The sequence below is a fragment of the Pleurodeles waltl genome, chromosome 4_1 (assembly GCF_031143425.1).
Source record: "Pleurodeles waltl isolate 20211129_DDA chromosome 4_1, aPleWal1.hap1.20221129, whole genome shotgun sequence".
NCBI lineage: Eukaryota > Metazoa > Chordata > Amphibia > Caudata > Salamandridae > Pleurodeles > Pleurodeles waltl.
The window spans coordinates 368,825,798-368,849,564 of NC_090442.1; the positions used below are offsets into that span (position 1 = coordinate 368,825,798).

Consider the following 23,767-nt stretch of genomic DNA (forward strand, 5'->3'; position numbering starts at 1 on the left):
ACATGTAGCCTTTGGTCCTGCTTCACAGACGTTTTATATGTGTACAATGATATGAGAGTTTTTGGAAAGGTCCCAGGAAGCCTCCTGTAGCTACTGTAAAGGCACAGTGCAAAATAACAACAGAAGTAGGTGACAGGTGTAATGTTAAACCGAGGTTTAGGGAAGTGGGAGTCTTCATATAATAATTTTTGTTTGTAACATTAAAACATGGTGAAAGAAAACCCCGGTTCAACGGGACACTGACGAAAGCAATCCTGTAACCCATATTTTGTAGTTCACACTTATCCTACAGAACAGAGTTTACGGTTAGCTTACTTTGACTATTATGCATTGAAGTTGTATTTTAATTAACACATTTATAGGGAAAGTGTTACTGTTTGACCTACCCTGCTGATTTAAGATGTAAGTATAGGTACTTAGAAGTGGCCACCCTAACGTTTTTGTCCCTTTTAATGCAGGAATTTCAGAAACAACTGAAACAAGCCAAAAGGATAGCAATTGTTGGAAACGGGGGGATAGCTCTTGAGTTGGTGTAAGTATGTTTTTGTGTACGATATTTTGGGAAAGGATTGTACCGTTTGTGCTTTTGATAGTTGTCTTACATATTTTAGAGGTCCTTTCTAATTGTCAGAATGTTGTGAGTTAGATTAATACATGCTTTACAAAACATACCTTTTCATGGGGTCAGCCTAATTTATGTGTAAAGATCTCACTGCACCCTAGTTACCACAGGTGCATTCTTCCTATATGCTTAATATGCTGACCTGCACTGTCACTATATCAGAGGAAAAGTCCCTCTACACACTAGAACTGTAATTGGGAAGTCCTCATCACGTACACAAGGAAACATGCATGGAACCTTCATAAGTTTAAAATAAACTTCATTCTATTTCTATAGTAACTTGATTGTGTGGTAGTGACAACAGGATACTGACAGCACTGAGCTATCCAACTGCATCTTCTAACAAGATATTTTATTTAAAAAAATTATTGAAATTGGGGGCTATGATGATTTGTGCAAAGTATAGTTGGCAACAGAAATTGACAATGGAGAGCTAGGGATGCTTTCTAGCATGCCTGTGCACCACTAAGCATATTCAAGGAATAGAAATTAAGAAATTCTTCAGACAACCTTGATTTATGTCTTGAGACTTCAGAGTGCGCATTTGTAGTCCCAAATATGCAGTATGCAGTGCTAAACACCACATGAAACACAAAAAGAGAGTTATGGGAGTGATACCATCCCACACATACTCCCAAACTAAGTCTACATATCCGTCAACCACTGAAGGTGTGGGGTGGTAAAGGTCGAGGGTGGAACTTGATCAGTATGCCCTCAATTGTTGATACCGGCTAGGTGGGGGTTCGTGCTGTGAGAAATGTGTGATGAGTGTCTCTATCAGGGTGGTTGTATTCAGCAAAGGGGAGTTCCTTTTACGGACTAGGTGGTCTCACACACATAATAGTGTCATGCTTCATCCTTTGACCACCTAGCCCCACCCAGGTAATATTGTACTACCTGGGTGAACTCAACCTCTTTGTTAAAAGAACAAGAGGGAGTGCTGAAATGAATCTTACTGGATAAGTCTCAGGGATCCAGATAGGGTTAGAATAACATTACCATGCGTGTCACCTATTTCAATTGATCAAATTTAATAAAGGTGCATGCAGGTAAGGATAAAAATGGGGGAGAGACTCAATAGAGTATTATGTCTCTTAGGGTCTAAAAAATAACCATGACCAACATGTTTCTGCCCTCTCTATGTGCTGGAAGGTCAGGGGCATTCGTCAGGGTCTAGGATCCCTAGAGGACAGCTGCTAATGGGTGTGCTCACTAAGTGAAATAAAGGAGGTATGAAGGCCTACCCGAACAGTTGGTTCATTATTTGGGTAGGTCTGTGCGGAAGATTGAGAAACTAATAATTACAATCAAATAAAACAAGGTGGCACACCACAGCACACAACACAGCACACACGGTGGTGACACACAAGGTTAAAGATAAAAACACTCAAAAACACATGTAGTGGTGACTTACCCTAGAAATAGGGGCGATTAGCCTCAGGTCTGGGTCATTCTGGGGGAAGAGGGGGGTCCCTTGTAGTCACACTCTTGGGGGGAAGGGGAGGAAAGAAAAAGGGAGCCAGGAGCGTCAGATAAAGAGGAGGGGGGAGAGGTGAGAGGGAAAGGGAAAGGGTGAAAAACAAGAGAAAAACAGACAGAAAAGGAGAAAAAAAGGGGAGAGAAAAAAGGGGAAGAAAAGGGCTGGGACAAGCCCAGCAGTATCAAGATAGTGGCTCCATTGGTGATGTGCAATGGGGGTTGCCACAGAGCCGGGGATGGGGGGAGGATTCAACCTCCTGCCAGAAAACAACTGGAATCCATAAAGCAGGCAGTGGCCTGAATAAAGACTTACCACTCCAAAGGGAATACCGGGTGGGAGTACCTACATGCCGGTGCCCAACGGCTCTGCTATCGAGCTGTGAGTGGGCCCGGTATTTGTGGTAACTGGTGAAGAAGAAAACGTATTGCATGCTGGGCCGGCGGTGTCCGGCATCCAAGAAACGTATTCAGCGCTCCCGTAAGTACGTCAAGGAAAGGGAGCCATGGTCAAGGAATGTGCCGTGCCCAAAAGGCGCGTCTGTAGTGAACCTGGGGGTGCCGGGATCACTAGAATGGGAGCGCTACAGCCCCATACAGCTACAGTCAGAGACACGGGAGGGCGCATGCGGATGCCGCGTCGCGAGGTTCGCGGCGCGTCAACAGGCTCCCCAGGACGATGGGAGTTGTAGTCTCGTGGGAGCGTGGCTCCGTACGTGCCGTAGGCCTCACAGAAAAGATGCGCTGCGTCGGTCGCGGCGCGTCAAAGAGCTCCATGGGACGAGGGGAGATGTAGTCCCCCTGGAGCTGTGAAAAGAAAAAAGCCCGTAAGAGGAGAAAGGGAGGGTGAGGGTGTAAGTGTAGGGGCGAGGGGGGAGAGAGAGAAAAAGAGAAGACAAACAGGAGGGGGGAAGGGGAAAAGGAGCATATAAGCGGGGGAAAAAAAGAAAGAAAGATAGAGGGGGAGGGGCAAAAGGGGGGAGAGAGAGAGAAAAAGAGAAGACAAACAGGAGGGGGAAGGGGAAAAGGAGCATTTAAGCGGGGGAAAAGAGAAATAAATTATTATTTTTAGGACAGGGCCAGCCCTAGGGAGGAGGTGGTCCCCAGGGCCGAAAATGGCCCAACAGTGGGACACACAGCCTCCTCCCTAAAATTAAAATTGGCCATGTCCCGGGGAGATGGTGGTCCCTGAGGATGAATTTGGCCCGGAAGGGGGGCCCACTCCCCCTTTTACAAATACTGCCCCACAGGGAGGTGGTGGTTCGCAGGGCAACTTCTAATTGAGGAGGGGGGGGGCACGCAGTCCCCCTCTTATTACCAGGCCAAACCCTGGGGAAATGGCTGTCCCTGGGGCCGAGAAAGGCCTACATAGGGGGGTTGTGCAGCCCTTCTCCTCTTAATTCACACTGGCCAGGCCCCAGGGAGGTGATGGTCCCCGGGGCCCATGCTGATCATGGGGAGGGGAGACGCATGTGCCCCCTCACCATAATTTATACTCATATATGCTCCCGAGACCTGGCCCACCTGGGGGCTGAAATAGAAACAAGCGCATGAAACTGCACATTCCTTTTTTGTACATTTTTTGCAGGGATTCGCAGATCCTGCAAAAACTTTTCCAAAAATGCTTTTTGGCCCAGACTGGGTGCCTGCAAATATTACATTGTTATTAGCAATTATGTTATCAAAGATGTCATTAAGTGCTGTAATTTGTGGGTTAATTAGCAGAGTTATAGTTAATTGAGGGAACTCTAACTATAACTATGAATTTCTATTGTTTTGTACGTTTAAAATGTGAGCATAAATATAACGTACGTGTAACCTTTGGTTTTAAAGTGCAGTTCTATGTTTTAAAAAAAATCTTTTTCCTAGTTATAAAGTCCCTGTAACCTTTGTTTTTATCAGTGAATTTCTATGTTTTTTAAAAAAATATAGTAATTTTCATTACTATATGTTAATCCACCTTCACCTTCGGCCATGGGTGGCAGAGATTGGCTCAACCCCCTATAACACCCTAGTGTTGCACCGTGCACGGCCTTCACCCATGCACAGCAAAGGTTGCCTGCAAGACCTGGCCTGCAGCCAGACCCTGCGGCCAACCCCTCTAATCATCCAACCCCATACTCTGCATGGCCCTTTAGGCAGGCGTGGCAGGAGCTGGCCGCCACCTCTCTGGATGTGAGAATAGATGTGAGAGGGTGTATGTGGGGGGTAAGAGTGGCTCTGAGAGCATCTGGGTGTGAGAGTTCATTTATCGGTGTTTCAGTGGGTGCATCAGTGTGTGCGTGGGTCTGACTGGGAGCATGAGGGTGTCAATGGGTCTGAGTGTGTGTGTAACTATCTGAGTGGGTCTGTGAGTGGGTGCGTGAGGGTCTGACTGGGGCTGTGAGTGAGTGCAATCTGAACTGCCATGCAGGGTCCTCCTTGAACCAGAACACAAGCAACCTAGGACCAGTTTCTCCCTACATGGGGCTCTTCAGCCAGGTATAGCCCTAGGATTCTGACATTTGAAATTACATTATTTCTCAGAATGCAGTGCATAGTAAAGTGACAAAACCCTTTGGAGCGTGAAGCGTAGCATTGGCCTTCGGGCCCCTGAGACCCCTTCACTGAGGCCAGAACATGTATATTAAGAGTAGGGAGGCGTGCAGCCCCCCCTGTCTGAGCCTTAATTGGTCCCACTGAACCCATCGCCCTGGCCAAGTTCCAATAAAAAAGTGGAGGGGCAGCATGGTCCCCAAGCTTTACTAGGCACTGGAGACCCCATCTCCGTGGGGAGCAAATACAATATATAAAGAGGAGGAGGCCACGTGCCTCCCCTCCCTGAGCCTTCTGGGGCCCATTGAGCCCCCCTTGGGCCTAAATCTAAGGAGATAGATCATGCATCCCCCCTCTCTGAGCCTTAATTGGCCCTTGGGACTCCATCCTTTGGGGCCAAATACAATAAAAAAGATAATGGGGGCCACCGCCCTGAGCTTTACTGGTCCCCGGTATTCCCATCCCCTGGCGCCCTTCATTGCTATGGCCCTACTCCTTGAGTTTATTAGGAACTGGGGACCCCATCTCTTGGGGCTGAGTAATTAATAAGGGGAAAGGGCATGCGGCCTCCTTCCCAGAGCCTAATTAGGCCCTGGGGACTCCAACCTCCAGGGCCAAAATATAAATAAAAGAGGATAGGGGCCACATGCCCCCACCTTCTCAAGCCGCTATGCGCCCTAGGACCCCATCAGCCAGGGCCATACTTTTTTTAAATGGGAGCGTGGCCTCCCCTGCCCGAGCTGTTTTCGGCTTCAGGGATGCATCCCCTGGGCCCATGCATTTATTATGGCGAGGCCCCTCCTGATCAGGCTTATTTTGGCCCCAGGAACCCCATCCCCCATAGCAGTCTGTTTTTTTAAAGGGGGAAGGAGGCTGCATGGCCCCCTTTCTGAAGTCTATTTTGGCCCCGATGTAGGAGCCTGGCCTGGCTTAAAGTGGGTACCTGATGGTAATTACACCTTGTGCCAGGTCCAGTTATCCCTTATTAGTAGATTAGTAGTGTTCTAGCAGCATAGGCCGATAGAGGTAGCTATAGCAGAGCAGCTTAGGCTGAACTAGGAGACATGCAAAGCTCCTGCTATACCACTTATATCATATAGCACTATATCATAAGAAACACAATACTCAAAGTTACTAAAAATAAAGGTACTTTATTTTAGTGACAATATGCCAAAAGTATCTCAGAGGATATACTCCCTTAGGAGGAAAGTAAAGTACACAAAATATACACACAAACCAAAATCAGGTAAGTAAACAGTTAGAAAAATAGTGCAAACACTATAGAACACAATAGGATGAAATAGGCCTGGGGCAACACAAACTATATACTCCAAAAGTGGAATGCGAACCACAAATGGACCCTAGGCCTAGTGTAGTGTGTACAGGGTCACTGGGACTGTAAGAAAACATTAAGGGTGTCCAAGATACCCCACCCCAAGATCCTGAAAAGTAGGAGTAAAGTTACCCTTTCACCCCAGAAAGACAGTAAAGTCAAGATAGGGGATTCTGCAAAGGTAACAACTGACTACAAAGCACTGAAGACGGATTCCTTGACCTGAGGACCTGTAAAGGAAGGAGACCAAGTCCAAGAGTCACGCAAGTGTCCAGGGGGGGCAGGAACCCACTAAACCCCGGATGAAGGTGCAAAAGGGGCTGCCTCTGGGTGGAAGAAGCCGGGGATTCTGCAACAACGGAAGGTGCCAGGAACTTCTCCTTTGGTCAGAAGATGTCCCACAGCGTGCTGCAGGATGCAGAGTTGTTTCCACGTAGAAAGATTGCAAACAAGCCTTGCTAGCTGCAAGAGTTGCGGTTGAAGATAATGGGTGCTGCCCGGGTCCAAAAAGGACCAGGAGGTCGCCCCTTGGATGAGGAGACATAGGAGGCGCTCAGCAACAAAGAGAGCCCACGCAGAAGCAGTCAGCACCCGCAGAAGCACTTGAACAGACGTTCAAGAAATCTGAGCACAGCGGTCGTCTCAACACAACAAAAGAGGGTCCCACGAAGCTGGTGGTCAACTCAGCGAGTTGAGCAATGCAGGACAGAGTGCTGGGGACCTGGGCTGTGCTGTGCACAAAGGTATCCTTGCAAAAGTGCACAGTAGCCCTAGAAGCTGCAGATCACGCAGTACACAGGATTACTGTTTGGCATGGGGAGGCAAGGACTTACCTCCACCAAATTTGGACAGAAGGACCACTGGACTGTCGGGTCACTTGGCTCCAGCTCCTGTGTTCCAGGGACCACACTTGTCAAGATGAGAGGGGACCCAGAGGACCGGTGATGCAGAAGTTTGGTGCCTGCGTTAGCAGGGGGAAGATTCTGTCGACCCCTCCACTGGAGATTTCTTCTTGGTTTCCAGTGCAGGGTGAAGGCAGACAGCCCTCAGAGCATGCACCACCAGGAAACAGTCGAGAAAGCTGGCAGGATTAGGCGCTACAATGTTGCTGGTAGTCTTCGTGCTACTTTGTTGCAGTTTTGCAGGCGTCCTGGAGCAGTCAGCGGTCGATCCTTGGCAGAAGTCGAAGAGTGAGATGCAGAGGAACTCTGGTGAGCTCTTGCATTCATTATCTGAAGAGGATTGGCTACCTAACCAGGTAAGAGCCTATCAGGAGGGGTCTCTGACGTCACCTGCTGGCACTGGCCACTCGGAGGCCTCCATCGTGCCCTCACACCTCTGCATTCAAGATGGCAGAGGTCTGGGACACACTGGGGGAGCACTGGGCACCACCCCTGGGATGGTGATGGACAGGGGAGTGGTCACTCTCCTTTCCTTTTTCCAGTTTCGCATCAGAGCAGGGGCTGGCAGATCCCTGTACCGGTGTAGACTGGTTTATGCAAGGAGGGCACCATCTGTGCCCTTCAAAGCATTCCCAGAGGCCAGGAGAGGCTACTCCTCTCAGTCCCTTAACACCTATTTCCAAAGGGAGAGGGTGTAACACCCTCTCTCAGAGGAAATCCTTTGTTCTGCCTTCCTGGGACTGGGCTGCCCAGACCCCAGGAGGGCAGAAACCTGTCTGAGGGTTGGCAGCAGCGGTAGCTTCAGAGAAAACAGCAGAGAGTTAGTTTGGCAGTACCCGGGGTCCATGCTGGAGCCCCGGGGATGCATGGGATTGACACCCCAATACCGGATTTTGCATGGGGGGACAATTCCATAATCTTAGACATGTTACATGGCCATATTTGGAGTTACCATTGTGAAGCTACATAGGTATTGACCTATATGTAGTGCACGCGTGTAATGGTGTCCCCGCACTCACAAAGACCGGAGAAATTGCCCTGAACAATGTGGGGGCACCTTGGCTAGTGCCAGGGTGCCCTCACACTTAGTAACTTTGCACCTAACCTTCACCAAGTGAGGGTTAGACATATAGGTGACTTATAAGTTACTTAGGTCAGTGTAAAATGGCTGTGAAATAACGTGGACGTTATTTCACTCAGGCTGCAGTGGCAGTCCTGTGTAAGAATTGTCTGAGCTCCCTATGGGTGGCAAAAGAAATGCTGCAGCTCATGGGGATGTCCTTGAACCCCAATACCCTGGGTACCTAGGTACCATATACTAGGGAATTATAAGGGTGTTCCAGTGTGCCAATCAGAATTGGTGAAAATGGTCACTAGCCTGCAGTGACAATTTTAAAAGCAGAGAGAGCAAGAACACTGAGGTTCTGGTTAGCAGAGCCTCAGTGATACAGTTAGGCACCACACAGGGAACACATATAGGCCACAAACTATGAGCACTGGGGTCCTGGCTAGCAGGATCCCAGTGACACAGGCAAAAACAAACTGACACACAAATAAAAATGGGGGTAACATGCCAGGCAAAATGGTACTTTCCTACACCCGGGGACCCCATTCCCTGGACCTGCCATTGTTTATAGGTGGACGCCCACCAAGCAGAGCGTTGGGGGTGTACAGGGAAGGCCCAGGACCTCTGTGGCCCCAAGCAGCTCCCTGTATGGTGTAGGAGACGGCATTGCTCCTACCCGGCGGGAGCAGCTATTTATGCTGCACCTTCCAGACAGGAACATCAGTGCCAACAGGGAAACAGAACACAAGTCTGCTCCCAGCCAGCAGAGACATTTTTAAAGCTTAGCAAACACATATTTCCCTGCCTGCTTTAGTGCGGGCAAGGAAACTACTGTGTCCCGGGGATGGACTCCCTGGGACACTGTAAATGATCTGGCCCTGGGGAATTAGGTCGCCGGGCCATTAAAAGAGCAGGCGTTGGGGCACCTGGCCCCCTTCTTTTTTGTTTAAAATGACAGCCTTGGGGAGTGGGGTCCCCAGGGCCATTTTACGACTCGGAGAGGGAGTGGGGTCCCCAGGGCCATTTTACGGCTCAGAGGGGCAGACAACCTCGCCCCTTAGTAAATACATTGGGCCCGGGGATGGGGTCCACAATGCCAAAACCATCGGACACATATGCCCCTTCCCCTTATATACATTTGGGCCCCATTCGCTGAGGTCCTTTGGTCGAAAATGTCTCGGGATGGAGCCTGCATGCCCCCATTCCCTTTATAAATATATTGGGTCCCTGGGATAGGGTCCCTGGGGCTGAAAACAGCTCAGGGAGAGGGGTTGTGCACTCTTTCCCAGTAAATGTTCCAGGCCCTGGAGATGGGGTCCTTGGGGTCCGAAAACGGCTTGTGGGAGGTAGGGGGGGAGTTCACCCCCTCTCCTTAAATATACCCAGCCCCAGGTCCTTGGGTCCATGGGAACCTAAATGGGGGCCCCTACTGATGCCTCCTCCCCATATATATATATATATATATATATATATATATAATAAAATGGCTGCCACCATTTTTTTATTTTTTTTATTTGCCATGATCCCTCATGACTCTTGCGGGGTCACTGCAAAATTTGTTGTTATTTGTTTTTCATTTGGCCTTCTGGGTCCCCATGGGTCCAGCGGGGGCATGCTATCCCTACGCTGCCCCCTTATATAATTTTTTATTTTTAATTCATAACAGGGGACAAAGTCACTGAGTCCTGTAATGGCTGCCAGCAACATTTTTCTCATGTTGCTGGCAGCTAGTCAGGGGACTTGCTGCTACGGGAGTGTGACTCCTGCAGGAGCAAAATGGCCTAAGGGGAAAAAAGCTCCTTAGGCCAATAAAAAGCCTGTATTTTTTAATTGGTTCTCTCTGTGGGACTCTTGTGGATGCAGCCATCCAGATAAAGAAATCGTTTTGTATGCTTATTTTCCAAAAACTACTGACCGAATTGACACCAAATCACAAAAAACACGATCTTCGGACCAAGATCTAGCTTCCTGACAATTTTGGTGCAGTTCTTAAGCGCTGCTTAAATAGAAAATGCATGGGGAAATTTGTTTTTGGAATCCTCCCTTTTTCTCAGCCCCCATTTGACGGATCACTCCAAAACTTTCCAGAAAAAAGCTGGGGTGAATTCACTTTAAAAAAAAAAAAATGTTTCATGAAGATTCATCAAACAGCACCAAGGCTAATAGCAAACCAAAGACATTTATTTTCTGTGAAAAGCAATCCTAACTATAACTACCCAGTGACAACCGCCACTCGGTAATATATCTAGCCACTCTGTAATTTAGTTAGGGTGACTAGAGAGAGGTTTTTTTTGCATTCGTTTGACTAATGGGCATGACACTTTACAGATCTGCTACCCTTGTTTTGTTTTGGGAGGAATAACAGTTTTGCAGCATTTGTCCAAGGGGATGCAAAGAAAAAAACAGGGCGTTCCCAAACAGGCTTCAAATCCAGTGCACTTTCCATAGACTTTTGTATTTTGCATATCGCAAAACACATCAGCTGGATTTTTATTAAATTTACCATTATTACATATTATGGGGCACAGATATTTCTGTGGGGTGCTGCAGGTAACTAGAGTAAGTGAATGTTAAGTTATGAGGTTTTTCAACTTAGTGATATCTTGGAGCACAGTGCTACTGAAAGTAGAAAGGCAGCCCAAAAAATAAACTAGACTGCATATATAAATTTTCAGATTTACTACACGAACAACTAAAAAGCACATTTATAGTCATATGGTTATGTAAACCAATAAACAAAATACATAACAAATAAAATAGATAAAAATGAAGGAAATCACATTTAATCTGATTGCCACTCTGTAGTTATAGTTAGTATTCCCAAAGATAGGATTTACTCTGATATTAGCTCCTTAATAACTTTCCATCCATTTGAGAAATCACCACAAAATGTGCCAGAAATATAGCATTTTCCTCATTTTGAGACTATGTACATTTTTGTTATGATTTGTTAAGGGGTTGCAAAGATAAAAGGGGGTCCCAAACCGCATTTTCCACTGATGCATTATCCATAGCCTATTCCACTTGACATAGGACGAAAATGGCTGAATTGATTTACATGACATTTAGCGGGGTTATACATTATGGTGCAGAAGTGAAGTTTTTTGGCTACTGCAGTTAAATAGAGTAAGCATTTTTAAGTTATAAGGCATTTAAACTTAGTGATATCTGTAACCACTCTACTTTCACAGAATTTCACAAATTGTTGTGAAACTACAGAGGTGCATGGCCATAAGTGTACCTATATCCAATGTCCTAACTGAACACAGCCAAAATATAGTAAAAACAATATGGCTGCCTTTTCATTCTCTGAAAACAGCCATTACCCAATCATATACTGGCTTGTCATCGCCATCACCACAGTATACCGCAAAGTTATCATGGTATAAATGGCCCAAACTATAACTAAGGCCTAGCTGTATTGTTGAATTGGGGTACCCTTGCTTCACTGTAGGTGTTGCATGGGCAATGAAATACTTGTATCAGGTTTACAAAAGAACGCAAGGCCATCTTGCGTGGCTCTGCGTTGATTGGTAAATCTGGAGAAGTGCAGGGCAGCACAGTTTGCTGTTTTGTGTTACTCTGCACACCATAATCAACAGTGCTGCTAAATTTCACATACTCCTCTGGACTCTACTCCACTATATGCTATTCTACTCTTTGCCAATGTAAGAGGACGGTTCTGACTATCTGGTCCGCCCTGATTTTTTTGCTTTTGGATCAACAGTTTTTTTACCTTTTACTGTGAGGGAGCCTCATAGTTTGGAAGTCACCCACATTAAACTTATTGTAAAATGGACTGCACACATTTACCGCCAGTTCTGCCTTGTTAAGCAAAGGCTGCTGTGACACAGCAAGGGTAGGAAGCCTAGGGCTGGTTACACGTGATCACGTGCTCATCCGTGAGAGGGCAGTGTGGGGAGAATTTCTGGTGTGCGCAGCCCAAGAACTGCACTTAGGTAGCCTGGGGCAGAAGGGACCATGCAGAGTAGATGGTGACCTGAAGTAGGCCTTATGAGATAGGTATACACATGTGAGGATAGTCAGTGTGCTGTACTGTTTTCACTCTAGTGTAGTGTAGGCCAATGGGGAAGGCTGCCCTAGAGCGCAACTCCAGCTCCCTGGGGTCCACAGACTCCAGAGATGCACCAATGTACACTGTAACCAGTATGAAAAGAATAATGCAGTAGGTTACAAAAGCATATTTGTACAGCTTATTGGTCATCCAGGAATGTCATCTTTTTCTGACTCAGCTCAGGATTAGGGACAATTACTGCTCTGTCCAGCTGCCTGAGCAGGCCTTGCATCAATCTGTCATTCCGTGCCAGGCCTTGCATCAATCTGTCATTCCGTGCCAGGAACCGGAACTGAGAGGCACAGGAAGGAATGTCAGGGAGGAGGAGCTGAGCCTCTCTGAGCACATGTGGCAACTAACTCTTGGATGATGCCATTTTGAGCTATCCCAGAACACAGTGCAGGAAGGTTGGGACGGGAGGAGAAATGATGTGGCACATCTGGATAGGCCAGAGGTGCAGCCCTGCTGGACACTTCCGTCCCAACTTAAAATGTCTTACACAGGGGAGGGTTTTCTCTCTTGGCTATGCCTCCCTGCAGGACACTGGGACTGAAGACGAGCTTCATGGACAGCTGGAAAGAAGAACCCACTGACTGCCAACTGGGGCAAGGACCCTGCCCCTGACTGACTTCAGACCCAGAGAGGCACTTGCCAGAGCCAGGTTAGCTACCCTCTTATACCCCGTGAGTATCAGTTGGGGGAAAGACTGGGCCCTGGCACAAAGATGGTGCGCTGCCCAGAAGAAAAGAAGGCACCTGGAAGGATGCCTGGCTCCCTAACCCAGTTGGGTGTCTTGAGCCCAGGAGGCCTGAAGATAGTGCTCCCGGTGGCAAGGGCTCTCTACCAGGAGCAAAATGACACCAAGATTGTCCAAAACAGTCCACAGGGTTCGGAGTTATGGCTTCCAGAAGGTCTACGTCCTTTGACTTTTCTGGAGCGAGCGGTAAAGTGTGTGGGGCTCCAGTGCTGCTCTGAAGGGGGCCCTGAACCTTTTCCTGAGGCCGAATATGGCCGAAGAATGCCGGGGAGCACCATTGCGCTCCCCGTAAAGGTGTGGATGGGGCTGCCGGCCGAAGCAAAGCCGGGGAGCACCATTATGCTCCCCGTGAAGATGGAAGAGGAGCCCTGGACCCCATCCCGGGGCCCCGCAAAGAAGAGCGAACCCCCCCTGCAAAGATGAGATGCCCACCAGCTGTGGGTGGGGTTGGAGGCTGAAGTAAAGCCGGGCAGCGTTGTTGTGCTCCGGTGAAGATCCTGGCAGAGGAGGGGGCCAGGACCCATCCCTGGCCCCCAGAGTAACAAGAAGGATGGGGGGATTGCTGCCACACTCCCCGTGTGGCCCACCTCCTCCTGCTCCCAGTGCGGGGAGGGTGGGGCTGCTGCACACGTCTGCCTGTAGGAGCAGGCAGACTGGACTGAGGTTGTCGGCTCCGTGGCAGCCTGTGAGCATTGTGTGCCTGAACAGCCAGCGAGGGCAGCCGGGGGTGGGCTCCCTGAGCTGCCCTCCAACGAGGCAGCACCACGTGGGTTGTCTGGGTGGGACACAACACCCCAAGCAAAAGCAGGATGCGGCACAAGACCGCATGAAAACGAAAATAAAAACAAAAGCTAAGCGGCTCCCCCTGTCTCAGCCAGCCGCTAATTAAAGATGCACGCTCTAGAGAGAACACCCCATAATGGCTTGCAAAGCACATTGCTTTTGGCCCTTTCTCAGTTTGTGGTAGCCCCAGGAAGAAGGGGTCACCACTAACAGAAAGTGAATGGATATGGGGAGCTACTGGAGCAGGGCAACCTTTTTGCAACTGAAAGGTTTGTGTCCCCACCCTAGGTTGGGTGGGACTTTAAAATGAGAAACCCCCACAGGTTACAACATGTTTTTATCCAAGTCCCAGATGGAACTTTTGTTTCAGGGTGATGGAACTGCGCCCTCTAGGGGCGAAGATCATGGCTGCATTCTTTTTGTCCTGAATGGTGAAAACAACAGAAGTATTATAATGGTAAACACCCTCTAGAGGTGAAAGGCTGTAATTTTTTAGTGTTCTTACAGTAATGGAGTCCCTTAGGCACTATATCTAAATTGGTAGCATGTTATGCTACATGTGTTTCAAAATGTGACAACATCCTTTAGGGGTGGAAGGTGGTATTACATTCTGATTAACAACCAAGTGATGTTCTTTAGGGACTGTGTCAACTGTGCATCATTTTTATGTTGAATAATTTAATGTGGATTATAATGATCCTTGGCCCACATCCCTTAAGGGGTGGGTAGACTGCGTAGATGATGCTGAGAGTAATCCTAGCAATGTACACCACTCCAGCCTTCTCAGATATGTTCTTTGTAGATGCTTTTTAAGTAATGAGTCTGTCAGCCACCTGTGATCAAAGTAGATGTACTTTATTACCAGTATCGGGGGCTCTCATTCTCTGGTTACAGTCAAATATTGCATTGGACTACAAGTGAAGGTTCTGCCATGTAGGTTGTTGGTTTATATCTCCTCTTGGGAGAGACAAGAATGATTACTCAATGTTAGCCAAAAGTAATTCTGTCAACTTGTGTATATTTGTAAGTTGTTGCATAGTATTGAGTAGTGTGTGTGTAATAATTGTAATTTTACTGTATCAAAAGCCAATCCACTCTACACTATTACACAGTATGCAACTCTACACCTCTTCGGTATACGCCACTTCACTGTATGCCATTCCTCTATAGGCTACTCCAGTATATACTATTCCTCTCAAGGCCATTCCACTGTATGCCACTCCACTGTACCCTATTCCATTCTATGCCACTCCACTCTTCCACACTCCACTGTATAGTATTCCACTGTTCACTATTCCACTATATGGTACAGTAATCCACTCTACGCCACTACAGTGTATGCCGCCCCACTCTACGCCACTCTATTGTGTGACTCTCCTCCACTCTGTATAATTCCACGCTATAAAAGTCTACCACACTTAACTTTGCAACATTCTACTCCATTCTGTCCCTGTACACTCTATGCCACTACGACACTTTGCACCTGTCTACACCTCTTCACTCCACTGTATAACACTGTACTATTCTGTAAGCCAATGTACAACATTCTACACCACTCCATGATACTCTAGTCACCTATACAACAATGTACACAACTCTGTGTGTGCCACTGCACCCAACTTTACTCCAATCTACTGACACAGTATTCCACTCTACTTCACTACTCCAGCGTTCGCCACTTCATTCTGCGCCACTCAATGCCATTGTACTCTGTACCACTGTATGCCAATCCACTGTACCACACTCTACAACACTATACTGTACACCAGTCCACTCCACAAAAATCAACTAGACTTTATTCCACTCTACTCTACTGTAGTCTACATTACTTTCCAATACTGTACAACACTCCACTGTATAACACGGTACTCCAAATTATGACACTTTACTCAACTGTATACTATGCCACTCCTCTCTACTGCACTCCATATCACTGTAGTCTTCAACACATATCTACACTCTGACACTTTGCTTCACTGTATACCACCTGACTTCAGTGTACACCTCTCTGCTACACTTTATCCCAGTCTGCGTCATTGTACTATACTCCGCTCCACTGTCCGACACTCTACTCCACTGTAGGCACCTCCTCAACACTGTACTACACTCTATGCCCAGCCACTCCAAGCCACTGTACTTCACTGTATGACTCAACTTCTCTCCACGATACGCCACTCCACTATAAGATATGGCACTCCTTATGACACTCTCCTCCACTGTACTTTACGGCACTACACTTGACCATATTCCATTCCATGACACCCTACTTCTCCCTACTCAACTCTAAAAAAAACTCTAGTCCACTCTGTAACACCCTACTCTACTATTCGACACACCATTCCACTGTACAACTTGCTGCTTCAGTCTACAATACTTGACTCCACCATATGAGACACCATGCCACTACACTATATAACTTTGCTACTTTGTACGATAAGTTAATACATGCTACTTTACTCCGTTCCAATCTACAATACTCCAGTCTTTGACAATATACTTTACAGCACTCTCGTCTACTGTACTGTACAACATGCCACATAACTACTCTCCACTTGCTACACTGGACGCTATGTTTTGAAACACGTTTATATTAAAAATTGTAAAAAAGAAATCCTTGAAATACAATTTAAAAACAAAATAAGTTTAAAGCTTAGTTATAGTTAGAAAAACTTATTGTCCATATACATACCAAGTTTAAACTACTGATTGTCCATATACAGACCAAGTGTAAACTACACAAACTTTACATATTTTAAAGTTATGACTTTCATTTACAATTTATCCACCACTTTCAAATTATTATATACAGCTGACTTTGTTACATACTCTTTTCAGCTCTCTGACAAGCCCAAGTCCTGTAACTGCTTCCACAACATGTTGTCCATGCATGTTATGACCAGCCATTCATGATGGGTACCCCGCACATTGACCTGGGGTGTGCTCACCTTTATTTTTTTCAATTAATTTTTAGAATGCAGGGAGCATGTTTGGAGTCCTGTGATAGCTGCCAGAACATATTGTTCATGTTTTTACCAGCCAGTCACTATTGAATAGTCCTTTTTAAACTGGCCAGTCAGAGCATATCTGGTCACCAACAGTCCAGATATACCTACCTTTTTAGCCTCTCAATGGCCAATCCAAAACCCTCTTTAAATGCTAATTTCTCAAAAATGGCTCAACAGATTTGACATCAAATCACAAAACTCAGGCTTCATGAGTAAAGTTCTAACCTTTTGCCAAATTTGGTGTAATTCCACCATATTTTCTGTATCAGAGAACAAAGTTTTCTTTTGGAATTAACATGGGTAATCGTAGTTTAGGGACCCTCCCTTTTTCTTTGCCCCGCTTGACGGATCAGAGTGACACTTTCCATGATGAAGTCAAGATAGGGGGCCTTTTTCTTTTTGGATACTTTTGTACAGGTTTGTCAATCTGTGCCAAAGATATTAGCTAAAAAAAAAAACCTCTCTACCTATAGAAATTCTGACCCAACTATATCTATACAGTGGCGATCGCCACTATGCAATATAAATCAATATTTAGACTAATACATTAGTTGATCTGATATCTAGGAAGCGTGCTAATTGTTTTAAAGGTTCTGCTGACTTGGGTAGATCGATAATTTCATGTCACTAAATCAGAAACACATTAGTTTTAAAATGGATGATGCTTTTCTGTATCCTGATGGTCTACCTGTGTGTTGGAAAAGAAGTGCAATTAAGTTAAGCAGAGGCATTTTTTTCTCACAACGTGTGAGTGAGCTAGACTGATCAGACACACTGACTTTGATGAACTGACAATATTTTCATGTATGATATGAGTCCATTATGAAGAGCTAGTAATACATGACACTTCTCTCTTTCTTACTTTGACCATGCAGATGTATTTTGCCAGTTTGTAGACTGGCTTAATCTAGTAGCATGTGGTTATTTGGCTCTTGGCACATATGATTTTCAACATTTGTCTTAATTTGTCTACTATAATCTTATTGTACTCAATGCTGTGACTCCATACCATTCATCTTTCACTACCTGCAGTATGGTTTCTGGTTGACAACTAACCACCATATGATAAAACTAGTGTTATGTGATAAAACACATATTATTGAAGTATTTCTTAAGCCACTCACCCTGTATTTCAGGCAAGGTTCACATTTTTTTTTTTTTTTTTTAGCATTACAAACCCAGGCTTGGTGAGAGGGCAGTAAGGGTTGAATGCAACGCTAAATTGGAATACGTTTAATTTTAGTTTTTTTTTTGTTACTCCTTAATCAGCTAACACACCATTGTAGCTGTTGAGAATAGATAATGTTGAGATTGCTGATCAGGAGTCCAATACTCAAATATATGAAATATAGCTAAAAATAACTAGTTCCACAAATTTTGACTGGCTTGATGGTCAAGAAGATATACATAAAGTATTGAGCAACTAGTGTAAAATTAGCTATTGAGCATAGGCGCAAGATTTCTTGGTTACAAAAAAGCATAAGTATAATTCATTTCCTGCATGGATAGTACCTAATGTGTCTTCCTATTAGAAATTGGGCTTTCAGTGGATAGGGGTACTCAAAAAATGGACAAGTGAGCTGTATGTAGTATGTAGGTCGCACAGTACAACGCGCCTCACAAAGGAAAATAGGTACCAGTAAGAAATGCAATACAATTCAATTTATGATAAGAAATTGTTAACCATAATTAAACCTTTATAAGAAATGCTTTCTTTTACTGCATTGTCCTGCAAAAGCAAAATACGTATTTTCTGATATCTCTATGTTTCAGTGAAATGCAGCCATTTTTAAAATAACATACAATGAATGTAGAACAAATTCATCATTGACAAGAAGAAAGCAAACTAGAAAATACAGCAATCTCTTAACATTGTGTTCATTGTCTCAGTAGTGAGGTACAACTTGTAAGGAGGTAAAACCTCTAGCTGTCTGGAACCTTCAGAGGACTTCACTAAACAGCACTTTGCCATCAATGGCTTCACTGTGCAGACGGGCTTTTGATGTATTTAGCTTTTGCCTTTTTTTGGTCCTGATACCTAATTAGGAAGTAGTACTGACAGAGCAATGCTCTCAGGAGACATTAATATCTCCCATGTCCTATTTGATCTGGTAGAACTCAGCCTAAGAAGTTCAGCAAACGTGTTGAGTAGCTAATGCCCACCTTCTGCAGACATGCACTGAAAGCACAGTCATCAGAGAGTATTGATATGCTAGTGGAGAGAAGCAAGCAACGGAATGTCTGAAGAGAACCTCCTTACAAGGTAGGGCATGCATTTCCTCATCCGGCTGCTCTTTTTCAGGTGGATATCAGTACTGAGAGTATTTTCCAAAGTTCTTTTTCTACTTGTTTTTGTTCTACATGACAAAAAAAGAGTGGTTTAAGTTGTCCTGTCCGAGTAGAGAAGCATATCCTGTGCTAGTTTTATTTTCTCCATTCTCCTATCTGCAATTCTGATTAATTAGTGCAAATTTAGTGCAAGTTAGGGTGTTCAATTTATCAGCTCTGTTCTGACACCAGTGGGAGTAGCATGGACCTTCTCGCCACAGGGATGAGGGGAGGGTGGTTAGAAATAAGCTTGTAGTTTCAAATCTCTACCCAATCATGGATGGATTCCACTTCAGGTGCACACTCGCTGTCCTGTGGCCCTGACTGTTCCTCAAACCTTTGGTCTGTTAGCCTCTACGTCACTAGTATCTGATTCCCATGCTCCTCATTCCTGTTAGAATGATTGTACAGCTTGGCATAATGGGTTGCTCGTGAGAATGTCTCTGTCAGGTTTTTATAGATGAAACAATCCCTCATGTCATAATAACAGCTGGCATTTTTAATGGATAGGGAACCCCCTGAAATTGCAGTATGCTCAGTATTTTTTCTTATCTGGATATTGATTGCTCGTCAAACGTAAGTGAACTACCCGCAGTCTGGAAGTTGTACCAGCTATCACCCCCACTGATATCCGTCTTTCCAGTGATAGTTTTGACATGCAAGTGGCCACCACCTACATCATCTGACAGAACAGAAGATGTCAGGCCCTTGAAAATTTAACCCAGCAGATTTACTTTCTTTCTCAAAAGTCTTGCATACCCTGCACAAGATGAACAACTCAGTAAGTACTCTTAGATCACTGAGAAAACCCTTAGTATCTGGGTGACACAAACAGATGGTTTTTCACCAGAGAAATGTGCTGTAGATTTACCCAGCACAAAAAAAGCACAATGAAATTCCCAGATAAATTTAGAAAAATCAAGAAAAGGCTAATAAACTGTAAAAATTGGATTAGGAAACCTGAGATATGAATCTTTAAAGATTTAAGGCAAAAAATACCATGAAACTGCAGTGTGCCAATTAAAGTCAGTATTTGTCATTGACCAGGACCTATGTGCATTTTCAGGCACACTGCTTTGGGGCGGGTGTCAGGTAAGCTTTGGAGGTCATATTGCTTAAAAGTTTCAGCTTTCAACATAGGGCCTTTTTTAGAGTATGGCAGACTGAATCATGTCAAAACATGGCAGATAGCAAGTCTGTCCTATTAAAAGTGCTATATGCTACAGTGCTCTTTAATATGGTGGATGGTGCTCTGCCACGTTTATGACTGAATATCCTGTCTTCCAAGGTCTAAATAAGTCTGTAAGTAGTCTTTTTCTGGTAGTCCAAATTCTTTAACAAGACAAGACAGCTGCTGACAGCCCCTCATACACAGCTGAAGTCATGTACGCTGAGTCAGACTGTTGTTGAAGTCTTCCGTTTTTGACTCCAAAAGTTACGAGACAAAGCTTTATTCTGTAGCTGCTGAGGTTGCTTCAACTCTGATGCATCTTTATCACCTCACCCTGGCCCCAAAACCAATATTTGACCTTTGTCACATTTTTTGTTCTCTTGAATCTCCAGTGGGGCCGGAGAGGAGGCCGTAGCTCTTGATGGCTTCACAGGATTGAACACTTCTTTTTGGCAGTCTTAATGCAACCTAAATCTTCTCTGGTAAAAGCTCTAAGTAGGTCTAACAAACATTTAGTGGCTGACTATGGTATGTCTTTCTTGCAGCAATTTGGTCTTTGTCCAAGTTCTATAGTGGCCTAAAAATAGAAAGCTCCCTCTTTTCTGAAGAATATTGGAAAGTCAGCTAAGGTCTCCCACAGCTCCCTGGCTTCCAGAATAGATTCCTAGGTTCCAGGTCTCTCACAAATCAACGCTCCTACAAGGTCCATTGTAGTCCACTCCCAACTGCCCAGATTGTTCTCTTGCATTGGATGGAGCCCAATTTCAGCTTGTAGTGTAAGTGGAGGCAATACCCTTGGAGATCACCTCCCGATATTGGTACAAGTGGAGACCAGAATGCACCTTAGTCTTCTTTATGGTGGACGGTCAAGTAGAATCTTCCTCTTTTGAATTTTCACTAGGTCCATTTCTGATGAGCAGGTGGTCAGTTGCCATCCTTATCTTGTTCGTTAGTCAGTAAGTTATGACATTCTATGACCTAATCCCTGTAGCATTCCTATCAGATAACTATTGCACCTTTACAGCATATTCCAATTTCCTGCCTTCAAACTATTCCAGATGACTTTGTAGAAAATAGGAGTCGTCAGGCTGAACTGTCCAGAGCTCCTAATCTTCTCACACATCCTGTGGTATGTAAATCAGGATCCCTGCCGACTTAAAATTCTGGAACAGCGTTTTCCTCTTTGGGATCAGGGACGAATGTTTGAGGGATCCATGGTTCAAAGGCTTCTTCCTCATGATCCACTTGCTGATACAGCCTTGTCAACATCCATGACTCAGATTTTGCAGACTTCCATATTCCCAGATAATTAACCAGTGATCATTTCTTCCCAGTGTTCCTGTTCTCAGAAGCAGCCCTGATATTTCACTTGCAGAGAACATCTTCACACTTTATCCATGCTTAATCACAGTCAGGTGGCCACTCCGTAGATCTGAATTAATCTCTGTTAAAGCTGTCATGCTTCACAGTGTATAATTTTATAAAGTCGCCCATTCAATATACTTGCCAGAAATCTACCATTTCAATTGGAATAGATTACTGATAAATATGGTAAATGCAGTCATACTGTGTGGATAGTTCTGTTGTTTCTATGAGCAGCGAATGTGAAGTTAGGATATGAGCTCGTCGTTAATTACTCTTCTCTTGTATCCATAGCAGATAATTTGAGTATGTGTACGAATACGGAATGTGGAATGTAGAATTGTAGGCTTTGTGAATGGTGCTTGGTGAAAAATGTAAATGTCATGCACGACAAGTAAAGTTGAGCTATTAGACGATGTTTGTCATTTAATCATGCGGTTGGTGCAGCTTTTAAGCAAAGTTGTGCCCACATCATATCTGTGTAAGGGTAAAGTACTGGTATAATTGCTTGCTTTTCAAAACAACTGTGCCTTACATATGTACACAGTGGTGTGAAGCCATTATCTTATAATCTATTTATCCATCCATTCTCCCACAGATCCATCCATCAGCCCATTCGCACATCATTCCAATCGTGTGTACATTTGTTCATCAATTCATTTACTCATCCTTCCTTCAAGCCACCTACTCACTCACATCTACTCATACCGTTCCATTTACCAATTCCTCAGTCAAATCACATCAGTGCATTTATCTCAACATTCATCTGCACTATTCATTTGATAATCCACCACACCTATGTGTTTGTCTATTCAGAAATGAACCAGCATTCAGATCTCCATCTTTCCCTCCATTTAGATCTATATGCCCTTCTATCCATTCATCAGTATAGGCACCAAGACTTATGCATCCCAACCAACCATGCATCATTCCACCCTCAGTTATGAGACTGGCACTCTGTTGGTATTAGATTGATTGGATGTTTGTCTCCCGGTCCTTTTTGACTTATGCACAGGCTTTAGTAGACCAGAGTGTCTTGAGGAACACAGTGGTTTCAGTGTCAGAGTACTGGAGAGGTTCACCTCCTTCAGTAGTTTATTATTGAGTAAGTGGGGCTTTTCTAACTTGCCATGCAACTTAGAACCCTCCTGCATTCCAACTTGGTAAATTTGTTGCATAATTTCTGCGTAGCACCATAGGGGACTTAATTTAACAGTTTGTCATCCCCATAATTGGAAGACAACTAGTTATATCTGTAGGACTATGCAGTAGTGGACATTATGTAGTTCAGACACGCTACAAAGTAAGTGAGAGAAAGAACAGGATGACAAGGCACTTTATGAGACCATAACCCTGAGTGACAAATTTGCTGTTACTTTCTTCCCCAGAAGTAAACATCTCTCTTTCTGAATGGACCTTTTTCAGTCACCTCTTCCAACATTTTTAAATTCTTTGGTTTCACCCTTCTCTAAACATACAACAAAAAGAAAGGTGAAATGATTGGGTTAATCTCAGCTATTGATAGTAGGGGACCTGGTAGTTTGAGTTGAATTGTTCCTTTTAAAGAAGCACCCAGTCGGATTTGGAAATGATGTGTGTCTGTCTAGATCTGAATACGGGACAGACAAAACACAATGGACTGAAATGTGGCCATGGGCAGTTGCCAGTGGCTGAGATAAACTCAAAAATACCACGTATTACCTTTTGCTTTTCTACATGAGGTGCCCTAAGTGTGATGGGTATGTCAAAACCTAGGTCTAGAGCCAACTGTGCCATTGGACTCAAGCTGTACCTCACTGGCGATGTCTAAACAGGCTACAATACCTGCAACCATGTAATAGGAACCTAGCCTGGCAGTTCAGGCTGTACTGTTCCATTGAGAGCAGGACCAACTCTGATTTGTATATTTGGTCTCTGTTCAATGTGGGCAAAAATGATGGACTAGAATGTAGCCTGGAGTAATTAACCATGGCTCAGATTAATTCTAGCATTCATGTTAAAAGAAACCTGAACTATCGAAACATTCGTACATTATAATGAGAGTGATCTACATTTCATTTGTAGCAGTAACAAACACCAGGACTGCTACTCTAGCAAATATGACACTTAATGTCTGGCTTTAGCCAAGGCGATTTGATTTTACTAAAATTACATATATATCATTTCTGCTTGCCAGAATATACATTTCAGGTGTTGTTGTATGAACTACTCACATTTCCAATCAACCTCCTTTTTAAGGTAATATGTCAGAGTGGCATGTGAAATAAAGTAGGTATTTTCCTATGTAGTTTGGGTCCTCTTAAGTATTAAAACAGTGTGTCTGCAAATGATGGTCGCAAGCCACACTAGACA

General features: G+C 44.7%; 1 protein-coding gene across 5 annotated transcripts in view; it reads left to right on the top strand.

Annotated features, from left to right (window-relative positions):
* The window catches only part of PYROXD1 (pyridine nucleotide-disulphide oxidoreductase domain 1), a 159,382-nt gene that overhangs the window by 28,347 nt on the left and 107,268 nt on the right, over nt 1–23,767 (top strand). For all 5 annotated transcript variants that reach the window (XM_069228527.1, XM_069228529.1, XM_069228528.1 and 2 more), the window contains one exon: nt 459–532. In XM_069228527.1, the coding sequence (XP_069084628.1) occupies nt 459–532 (74 nt within the window). The remainder of the gene's footprint in view (nt 1–458; nt 533–23,767) is intronic.